At 44.3% G+C, this 12,223-nt stretch overlaps 1 protein-coding gene across 1 annotated transcript in view; it reads right to left on the bottom strand.

Moving 5' to 3' along the window:
- Positions 1 to 12,223, bottom strand: part of LOC133020353 (uncharacterized) — a 36,456-nt gene that overhangs the window by 22,454 nt on the left and 1,779 nt on the right. Inside the window, 2 exon segments of the mRNA XM_061086878.1 lie at positions 4,665 to 4,687; positions 10,360 to 10,384. Of these exon segments, the coding sequence (XP_060942861.1) occupies positions 4,665 to 4,687; positions 10,360 to 10,384 (48 nt within the window).

Below are 12,223 nucleotides of genomic sequence, written 5' to 3'. Positions count from 1 at the left end.
GTTATTTAGCTAAATGTGGTGAAATATGCCCACGTTTACTATATATTTAATGTTTGTATATTAGATTAATACCAACAATTCAGTGATTTTAATGGTTTATTGCCTCCTGTGACCTTTGAGCTTTAGTCACATGATGCATTTCTATTGCAGAGTTCAGAGGGTTCGGCCTCTGTCCAGCAGCCAAGAGCAATAAGAGCAGGAGCTACAGACTTAATGCATCAAACCCGTTGTGTCTGTGGGTTCTGTGAATATTAATCACTAATGCACAGAGTCCTGTTTGAGATCTTTATTATTAGCTGTGTAATAAAACACAACCGTTCATACAACAGCTCCTAATCGTTCTGCCGAGCGTCTGATTGAAAAACCAAACCGCCTCGATCGGGCAGATCCCAAAAGACAGTTTTAAACTCCGGAGCAGCAGCAGCAGCTCTTCATCCCGGCTCTTCATCATCTTCATCATTCCATGGAGCTCTGTGGGAGCGGCGCTGTAAACATCAGCAGCTCCAGGTGTTGACGTGCTCCATAAATCCAGCTCAGGTCCATCCAGGCCTCTTTAGAGATGCAAGCCCACTCTATTCCTCTGATATTTTATACATGAAGCGAGCCATTTACAGTCTGATGAGCAAGTCTGGCTTATTAATGATATGGCCGTGCTCTTAGGGTGTCGGGCGCCAAGCAAATACTCATGTAAAATTAAACACGATTTGTTTACATTGCCGTGCGGCTCCGACCACTCGGGGGGTTTTGTTTTGCGGAGCCGGCCCCCCCCCGATTTCAATTAGTCACCAGACACTGTGTGTGCAGCTCACACACACTCGGAGGAAACGTCCGCTTGAAACGCCACTTTTCAAAAAAACATTTCAAACGCTCCCGGGAATGTGAGACGAGCTCGAGCTGCAGTGTTTTCTCTGGCTCACACATCTGCTAAAGGATATTCAGCAGGAATGATGTCATGAGTCCAGCAAAGTCCTGACAAGACTGGAAGGCTGAATTATTTAATGACGGCTCCACTTTTGTGGAATTATTTTAAGTATTATAATTGCAGCTGGGTTGGCCTTGGCCGGCTGGAGGAGAGAGTGGGGCCCTGTGGGGAGCGATCAGCATCAGTCAGCGGTGTCAGGTGACCGTGAGCAAACCGAGTCTGCTCCTCTAATGACGGGCTGAATCGAAGGGAAAGCATCGACCTGAGCGGAGACCGAGCGTAAGACAATATTTCTCCACTCGGCCTCGTGAGCTGCAGACAGAAAACACAAAGCCAGACACCTTTGTCACTAACATAACAGTGTTCGGTTCCCTTCCTAACGGTGCATGGACTCACCAGGAGCTTCACAGAGAGAGATTAGGACACACAGGTTTGTTAAATGTTTAAACTAAAGCTCATATTTGCACAACAGTAGCGGATTTATTGATTTATCAGAGTCGCAGCTCGGGACGTTTCCGACGACAGATCATTTTCATCATCAGGTGCAATAAAGAGAGTCGGTGTGAGATGAAGAGTCGGACAAGCTGCTGCTTGGGAATCAGAAGAAACAAGACGCCAACAAAACCTCTCGCATGTCGCCACAGTCGCAGCTCGATCAAGCCGAACCTGGCCGGGAACCAAGAGGAGAACACGGAGTGGAACGTGTTGATGAAGCCGAGGCTGGAAGCAGCGTGTTGACTCTGCACCAGTCATTAAGTTTCTCTTCCTCTGCGCTGATGAGAAGGAATTATTTCTTTCCACCAGTCAAACGTCGTTAAAGAAACCGAGTCCTGATTGTGTTTCTGATTCCCCGGAGACCGAGGATCAGAAGTGCAGATGTGAAGGAAGCAGTTGGATTGTGATGAGTGGAACTGAGTCAGGGTTCTTCAGGAGTTCTTTAAAGAGCAGTTTGAAAGTTAGATTATTAAAACATCGTCTAAAAAGGATGATTTGAAATGTTTATTCAGAATTAGTTATGTTTATTAGAATAAAAACAAAACACAAACACGAGTCTGAGCCGTGATGTGTTTGTAAGTTTGCTTTTTTCCTGTATTTTTCAATCATCATTTATGAGATCGAATGGAGTTGAATATGGAATATCGAGTTCTGTAAAGACGACTGTACTTGTGTCCGTCTCTGAAGTCCTGACTCTGTATCTGCTTCTCCTCCTGGAGGATTAGAAATCAGACTTGAAGCAGATTCCTCTCCGTTCAGAAAACGCCCTACTTGCATAAATTGCGTGTTTCTCAAACTTCGGTGACGAGTTTGTCATCCTACTCAAAGATAATTATGCAGTCTGGGGAAATTATGCCTACATTGTGCTCTTGAGGAGATAATTGCGGCGCCGGAGCCGAAGTATCACACGAGGATCGAGCCTCATTCCACAAATTAAATGCATGAATGTCACTAACAGGCGACGTATATCTCTCCAGGACTCGTGTATTACACTGTGTAAGTTCCCTTGTTGTGGAGTATTTCCCTTGATGATAACAAACGAAATAACAAAATGATTGTGTTAATTGAGCTGTTGTCAGGAGATGAATAATCACGCGTCTCAAATTCCTCGCGGGAAAACAACAGTCAGAATTAACTTTAAGACAGAATCTAATTTCCATAATTTCCACTTTTTCAATTTAACTTTTTTTTCCCCCTCTCTTAATTGTTCTGCACTTTCCATTAAACGTGCGACACGAGGATCATCGGACCAGAATAGACTCGTCAGGCAGATAAATAACCTGCTCAGTGGTAATGAATTCCTCAACTGTGGAATCACACTCCCAGCGCAGGTGTGGAGGCGGCTTGTGATTCCGTTTGACGGACGACTAATCAGGGAATCAATTAGGCCTCGACCCAGAAACCCAGACAAAGAGGAATCGCGTCTTCTCTTTCTTCTCTCGACTCGGACGCTCCGGAGTCTCTGATTGGACGAGAGGAATCCTCCGGGCTTCCAGGGGTTCCAGGAAGTAGCTGCTCCATAACCACACATTAATCTAGATATCAATACTGCTCACATAATATTCTATTTCAATTGACTCTTTTTTCTTTCTTTCTCTTTTCCTTTAATTTTGGCATAATTTCTTACTTACTCCTAGTTTTTGTCTGTTTGTACTACCTGAAAAAACCTAATAAACATATTGTAAAAAAAAAAAAAAAATACTGCTCAAATAAAGCAATCACATCTTATTCTGATGGATGAGTTTTTATATTCAAAATCTATCTGATTAACATATAACAAACATGAATGATTTGGGATGAAGCAAATCATTTCCAAGTATTTTCTGCAGGTACGACAAACTGCTTTTAATCCGTAATGGAAATTAAAAACTCTTTTCATGGGACTTTAAGTTGCTCCTCAATTATTTCAGTTTTTCTATAATTAACTTCTGTTAAAATCTCTCGCAGTGTTTTCCTCAAATTATTCAGCAGAGTTTTAATCACATTAACGAGCGGTTAATACCTGAATTATGAGATTTTCCTGGGTTAGCTCTGTTTGAGGCTGTGGTGGGGTGCACCTTACACACACACACACACACACAGACACACACACACACACACACACACACACACCCTATCTCGTATCGGCCTGACCTCTGGGGGTCAGACGTGAAGGCCCCCCCTTTCAGCAGCCTCCACTTAGAGCCGAGACGGAGACAGACACTTATTCTCCTTGTAGCTTGTCCATCAGATTCACTTTGTGTTGACTGTGTCTCACAGAACAAATGTGTCTTTATGTTCAGCTGAGGACAGAGTCTCACCGACGAGTGATGGAAGAGACGACCGGGGGGGGGGGGGGGGGAGCAGATGTCTGATTGAAGTTCAAACATTCGACTCAACACACACGCCATGACATCATTATTATCTTTTTAAAATAAACTAATTACCTGCAATTTCAATAAGGATTTGTCTGTTAGAGGAGATGATCAGGACATGAAAGGGGACATTTGATGCTTGAACAATAATATGTTTAATATAATTGATTTAAATTAAATTATTGCCTTCTGCTCATTATGTCTCTGAAGGTTCGACCCCACATGTCCTCCCTCTCTCTCTCTTCCACAGTTAAGCAGTTTCATTAATAAAGACATGAAAAATATCTTCAAAATAAAAGAATCTTTGTCTAAACAGAGATAATTCTGCTCAGCTCTGTAACTCGAAGGTGGTTTTGTTAACACACTTGATTTTCAGTTTCTTTTGGGTCTATTTGCCCATTTATTAATTTTGTGTCTGTCTCCTTAAACCATAAAGTTTGGTTAAGTGTCGTCTCTTTGGATATTTAATCCCCGGTGATGTTAGAGAATCAGATCGTCTTTTAGAATCTGCTCCACGCTGAGAACACGACAACTTGTACATGTGTCGGTTGGTTACGCTCGCTGCAGAGGTGTCGGCTTGTGCGTTTTACAAACTTTGCCCGAGGGAGTTGGCAGTGTGTGTGTGTGTGTGTGTGTGTGTGTGTGTGTGTGTGTGTGTGTGTGTGTGTCGTCAGCTGCAGACGTGTGTGCTGAGCCCACTGAGCTGTTCTGTGTCACACAGGTTTTTTTTGATTTTGTAGACACCTCATGTCAGCAGCATTTTAATACACATGGTGTGTGTGTGTGTGTGTGTGTGTGTGTGTAGGTGTGTGTGTGTGTGTGTGTATGTGTCTGTGTGTGTGTGTCTGTGGGCTGTGTCCAGTGTAAATACAGAATTTCATTCCCTTCTTTACTCCTCTTTATTCCTCTTCTCTTCCTCTCAGCTTTGAAACATAGAACACATATATATATATAACTTTGCAGTGAGTGGAGTTGTCCTCTTTGAGAAGTTGTCTCCTGAAGGACGTCCCTTCAGTCTTCTGCAGTGAACCAGGTTTCCTCCACTGCTCCTCATCATCTGGAGGAGAATCTTCCTCCCTCACATCTCAGTTTGTTTTCATCCACACAAACATTCAAACATTCAATTGACAGCTGCTGAGTTTGACACGTTCTCTACTCGTTGAGAACTGAGCGTCCGGGGAACAACTCGCTAAATTGCTCAATTCCCTCAGCTTCGGCCCGAACAACAAAAAAATAAAAGGGTGTCCGTCCCGTCCAGGTAGATTTTTTAGCTTCCACCCTGAAACACAACACATTGCATTTTTGTCCCCGACACTTCAGATATATTATCACTTCCACAAACGAGAACTCCCTCTGCCCCCTGGAAGCAAAGCGTCCAAATCCCCGTTTCCCTCTCGAGCGTTAGGAGAGGACGGGCCCGGGCTATTGTTGCTCCTCTTGGGAGAAAATCTATTTCTTGCAGAGATGGAAATTGTCGGTTCCCCACAAAGCTGCTGACACTCTCTCAATGGAGGTGTCAGTTCTCCAGGCCTCGGCTTTGTGCAGGAGATAATTTAATTGGAGAGGCACGACGGTGTGTCCCCCGGTCGAGAGCATTCAGACGCTGCAGCACCGCCTGTCCCCCAGTCCTGGCTCCTGTCCTGCTGGGGACACTCAAGATTCCACTCCCCCCCACCCCCCCACCTGCACGGACCCGGGGGGGGGGGACACAACGCTGTGAGAAGAGCCTTTGTTGCACGGGAGCTGTGGTGGGAAGTAACGAAGGTAGAAATACTTTGTTTCTGTACTTAAGTAGATTTTTTCACATATCTGTACTTCACTTGAGTATTTCTTTTCCTGACGACTTTTTACTTTTACTCGTTACATTTGAACAAAAATATGTGTACTTTCTACTTCTTACATTCTCAAACTGGCTCGTTACTTGAGCAGCGGAGGTTGGCGCAGCTCTCTCTCTCTCTCTCTCTCTCTCTCTCTCTCTCTCTCTCTCTCTCTATCTCTCTTAAAATTATACATAATATACATTATATTCATATTGTTGTTATAATTTTTCAGTCAGTTGAGATAAATCTTGAGGAGAATCATTTTGGGTTGTTTTGTGTCTGTATAGGATTACTATAAAAAGCACTTTGCATTTTTTTAATTTTGGTACTTGTACTTTTACTTTTGATACTTAAGTACATTTCAACACCAGATACTTTTGATACTTAAGTACTTTTAATATGAGCTAATTTAAGACTTTTCCTCAAGTCATTTTCCGACGGGTGACTTTTACTTTTGATACTTAAGTACATTTCAACACCAGATACTTTTGATACTTAAGTACTTTTAATATGAGCGATTTTAAGACTTTTACTCAAGTCATTTTCTGACGGGTGACTTTTACTTTTACCGAAGTAACTTTCAGGTAAGATATCTGTACTTTTACTCAAGTATGGCTTTCAAGTACTTTGTACTCCACTGGACGGGAGCTTCGTGTCCTCTCTCTCTCCTAGTGGCTCCTGTGGGGAGGTGCAGGGGGGTGGGGGGGGTGAACCTGGACCCACGTTACCTGGGAGTCGTCCTGGTCAGCGGATGATGAAGCTGTCTTTGATTGGGTGGGACGGATAGGGGGGGGGGGCGTCCACAGGGCATGAGAAGCATGTCTCTGGAGGAGCGCCTGCTGTCAGCGGATGTGCTCTGTGTGTGTCTGTGTGTCTCTGTGTGTGTGTCTCTGTGTGTGTCTGTGTGTCTGTGTGTGTCTCTGTGTGTGTCTGTGTGTCTCTGTGTGTCTCTGTGTGTGTCTGTGTGTGTCTGTGTGTGTCTGTGTGTCTCTGTGTGTCTGTGTGTGTCTCTGTGTGTCTCTGTGTGTCTCTGTGTGTGTCTCTGTGTGTGTCTGTGTGTGTCTGTGTGTCTCTGTGTGTGTCTCTGTGTGTCTCTGTGTGTGTCTGTGTGTCTCTGTGTGTCTCTGTGTGTGTCTCTGTGTGTCTCTGTGTGTGTCTGAGATCCTGGCAGAGCTCCGGGTTGAAAGATGCACGAGGAGCTGGAGAGGACGCATTCCTGTCTGCTACAGGTGGACAGGGTTCAGAGACAAGTGCTCAGACAGACAGAGACACAAACAGACACACACAGAGACACACAGAGACACACACGGAGACAGATAGAGACACACAGAGCAACACAGAAGCACACATAGAGACACATAGAGACACACAGAGACACACAGAGACACACAGAGACACACAGAAGCACACATAGAGACACATAGAGACAGACAGAGACACACAGAGACACACAGAGACAGAAAGAAGCACACACAGAGACACATAGACACACACAGAGACAGACAGAGACACACAGAGACACACAGACACACACAGAGACACACAGAGACACACAGACACACACACACAGACAGACAGAGACACACAGAGACACACAGAGACACACAGAGACACACAGAGACACACACAGACACACACACAGAGACAGACAGAGACACACAGAGACACACAGAGACACACAGAGACAGACAGAGACACACACAGACACACAGAGACACACAGAGACAGACAGAGACACACACAGACACACACAGACACACAAAGAGACACAAAGAGACACACAGACACACACAGAGACACACAGAGACACACAGACACACACAGACACACACAGAGACACACAGAGACACACAGACACACACAGAGACACACAGAGACACACAGAGACAGACAGAGACACACAGAGACACACAGAGACACACAGAGACACACAGACACACACAGACACACACAGAGACACACAGACACACACAGACACACACAGAGACACACAGAGACACACAGACACACACAGAGACACACAGAGACACACAGAGACAGACAGAGACACACAGAGACACACAGACACACACAGAGACACACAGACACACACAGAGACACACAGAGACACACAGAGACACACAGAGACACACAGAGACAGACAGAGACACACAGAGAGACACAGAGACACACAGAGACACAGAGACACACAGAGACACACAGAGACAGACAGAGACACACAGAGACAGACAGAGACACACAGAGACATACAGAGACACACAGAGACAGACAGAGACACACAGAGACACACAGAGACACACAGAGACACACACAGAGACACACACAGAGACACACAGAGACACACACAGAGACAGACACACACAGAGACACACACAGATACACACACAGACACACACAGAGACACACAGAGACACACACAGAGATACACAGAGACACACAGAGACACACACAGAGACACACAGAGACACACACAGACACACACAGAGACACACAGAGACACACACAGAGACACACACAGAGACACACAGAGACACACACAGACACACACAGAGACACACACAGAGACACACAGAGACACACAGAGACACACACAGAGACACACAGAGACACACACAGACACACACAGAGACACACACAGAGACACACACAGAGACAGACAGAGACACACAGAGACACACAGAGACAGACAGACGCACACACAGAGACAGACACACACAGGGACACACAGAGACAGACACACACATGGTCCTTCAAGCTTCATCTCTGCTGAAACTTTGATTTCTTTAAATAACACTTTGTTCCTGAGACGGCTGCACGTGATCCACCTCACTCCATCACACATTGTGTCGTTTTTTGTGTGTCACAACATGAACTCTGCTGTCTTTACCCGTCTTCCTCCCTCATCTGTGTGTGTTAGTGTGTGTGCGTGCACGTGTGCGTCTCACTCCAGCGTTGTCCCGACAACCTGCAGCCCGGCTCATGGACGCTCCCTCCCAGTGCAGACAAAGCTGTTGTTGAATGGAGCAGGCGTGTGTCCACTGGACCTGAGGGGCGCCGCCAGCGCCAACAAAACACACAAAGACGCTCGGCCCTCGCACTGGCCCTCACCCCCGCTACCCGCTACCCGCCATCCTGCCCCCCCCACCCACCCTTACACACAAACACACACACACACACAAAAAGCTGCCTTCTGCTTTGTGCCGGCTCCAAGATGAGGAAGTTCCTCTCATCTCTTTTTCAAGGTAGCCCGGCTGCCACCCATGCCCTGCTTTCACACAGGAGGACACACACACACACACACACACACACACACACACACACACTGGAAACACACACTCTTCAAGGTAACACAGTTCATATGTCTTTGCTCAATTAATTTCAATTTAAAAGAAACAGACTTTTCCCCAAAACACGTGTGAAATCATTTTCAAAAACCTCTCTGATCAACCGAACATGTTTCATAACTGGACAGATTATTAACAGTGGCACCAGGAGGTCATGACCCCTGTAGAGTAAGTTATTATTTCATCTTAACTCACAGAATACTCCACTTACATTACTTTAACTCGAGGAATCATGCTCACAACTCAACTCAAATGTAACTTTTGATATCTTGTATATATGTTTTTGTTTTGTTTTATATACAGTTATTTCTTTCTTATATGAATAACTTATTGTGTTTTAATGCTTTATGTTAAATGTATGCACCTTTTTACCAAAGAAAATTCCAGGTAGGTGTAAACCTACTTGGCAATAAATCGTTTCTGATTCTGATTCTGAAATCGACTTTGAATTGACTTTTTTGTGCACACTTTTCTTATTTTATTTATTTCTGTTTATTATTTTGGGGTGAATTTATTCTGTATTCTATTGTCGAACAAAGTTGAACTGCTGTTGTGTTTAAATATAAGTTAATATAAAGAAATTGTGTTTTTGTGTATTTCTCATTATTGATTCTCAAGTCCAGGGCTCCTTCTTACCTAGGATCTGCTATCCTGGTCCAGATTAACACTTATTCTAGTGTAACCCAGGGTTACATAATGTTCATGTGTGAAGGTCGGTGGAGTTTCCTCTGGAGTGATTCCTCCTCACAGCAGCAGGTCTGATGGAGAAGAAGCTGGTTCCACATCCTGTCAGCTCCACTGCGTTCAGGATGTAAAGCGTGTGGACAGGCGGCGTCGGGCGGCCGGTTTGTGTTTCTCTGGGACGTCAGTCGCTCCTGACGATGAGATGTGACAATGAGCTCCGGCGTTTGTCACAACAGAGCCACATCAACTCATAAGCACACCTGTATATAACTCAGAGTGACACCTCCTGTCGCTTCCTGCTCTCTGCTCCTGAAGCTGAGGCTGTTTCTCTGGTTCCTGCGTCTTGTATATTCACCGTTTACTCATTATGAAGTTAATTAAATCTATAACTAGAGCTGAGACAGATGCTGCTTTTATTCCATAGGTTCCTCGGCCACGGAGGTCAGGTTTCCAGCGAGATGATTCATAAACAACCAAACAGATTCACATGAAGCTCGCTGGGAGGATGAGATCCAGGTCTGGAGGGAAGATCTGAATCAAGGGGTGGAATCCAGGAATTTATTTTTACTTTCTTTAAAATCTCACTATATTAATAAATGTAAGAAAGATGAACCTTAACAGTTTCCTTAAATTCAAGCAGTTGCATTGAATCATAAATATCAGTCGTCTAAATGTCCCTGAATTATTCTTTGTGGAAATCGTCAAAACAAATCCTGAAGCTTCTGGATCAGCACCAACACTTCGCGGCTCCTTTCTTCTTCTCGGCTCTTTCTTCCACCAAATCTTCACAAATGCATTTTAGTATTTTTTTTTTTTTTTGTGTATTCCTTCCGACAAACAAACAAATAAACGAATCAAAAGGACGCGGGAGAGAACAAAGGTAAAAACATTCCCGTGTGACCTTCAACAAGTTGTTTTGGAAGCTGCAGCAGAAGAAGAAGTTTGTTTCCTCCTCATCTGAAACTCTGTGGGATGAAGGTTATGATCTCAGCAGTGATGTCATGGAGGTGGATGGAAGCCAGCGTGATGATGCAGTTTGGACTCCGCCTCTTAATGAATGTGACCTCGATGCCCCCCCCCCACTCCACCCCCCCCCTCCGCTGCAGAGGAACCTACAGTGCTTAATGATTCCAAGGACTCTGGGGTGAGATCCAACTCTAATCAATGAAACCAGTTCCCCCGGTGACGCTGTTGCCAAGACAGTTGTGCTTGGCAACCTGGGTTCACCATGGTGATGAGAAAACCCCCCCCCCACCCTCCTCCTCCTCCTCCTCCTCCTCCATGGCTGCTGGTTGACTAGCAAGAACAATTAATTTTGTTCTTTTGAGTTAAAATAAATAATTTAAAAACCATGTTTATTTGGAGATTTCACTTCGTGTTTGATGCCAAAACAGAAACTGAAAAATCGAGAAGAATCAGTCGTGACTCATCTTCACCTGCTGAAGATCTTTGAGGAGTTTTGGAACTATTACTGAAAAAGTTCTGTGTTTTCTGTTGATTTGCTTTTTAAAGATAATTTCATAAACTCACACATTTGGCTCTTGCAGTGACCCCCCTCCTCCATGGCTGCTGGTTGACTAGCAAGAACAATAGAGTTAAAATAAATAATTTAAAAAACGTGTTTATTTGGAGATTTCACTTCGTGTTTGATGCCAAAAATGAAAAATAAAAAATCGAGACGGAGAAATAAAGCGACAGTTTGAAGATCTGAGGAGAATCAGTCGTGACTCATCTTCACCTTCTGAAGATCTTTGGGGAGTTTTGAACATAGATATATATAAAGGCTAGATGTCTGGTCTGCGTTGCCGGCCAACGGAGTAGAACGTTCGCACATGGCGGCCATCTTGCTAGGGGGCAGCTCGCTCACCCATAACATTGTGTTGGTAGTGGTAAATAACCATAACTTGCAAAATTTTCAACCGACTTTTAAATGGTTTGGTTTGTTATAAACGTCAGAGATGTAGATATGACACTGCATACTTATGAATAATTATGTTATTTTCTAAAAAATTTAATAATTTATGCAGTGTCATTACTACATCTCTGACGTTTATAACAAACCAGATCGTTTAAAAATCCACTAAGTACCGATACAACACAATGTTATGGGTGAGCAAGCAACCTCTGGCAAGATGGCCGCCATGTGATTACGTCCGGCTCCGTCGAACGAGACATCTAGTCTTTATATATATCTATGGTTTTGAAACTCTTACTGAAAAAGTTCTGTGCTTTCTGTTAATTTGCTTTTTAAAGACCATTTCATAAACTCACACACTAACCGATGCTTGGTTGTTGTTTTAAACACGAGAGAATAAGCGTTTAAAAAAAGAAGGGAAGAGCGTTTGACTCGGCTCGGCTCATTGATGAAATGTTTCCTCTTCCTCTTCAATTATTCAGGCCGTTTTCATTGGAGCACTCCCAGTGGCGCCCGGTGAGATTTGCATCCTGATTTATTTGTCATATATCCTTTATATCTCTAAATTCTTTATACCTCTCCAGCGGCTCCATGCATCTTTCATGATCCTCATCGGCCGCATCCCAACACGTTCTCCACGCCACGCAGCAGCTCGCCGCTCAGCCACGCCACCTGAACTGTGTGGGCGG

The sequence above is a fragment of the Limanda limanda genome, chromosome 15, assembly GCF_963576545.1.
Source record: "Limanda limanda chromosome 15, fLimLim1.1, whole genome shotgun sequence".
Classification (NCBI taxonomy): Eukaryota; Metazoa; Chordata; class Actinopteri; order Pleuronectiformes; family Pleuronectidae; genus Limanda; species Limanda limanda.
Note: the sequence above shows the minus strand (reverse complement) of the source record. Positions and strands in the feature narration are given on the sequence as shown.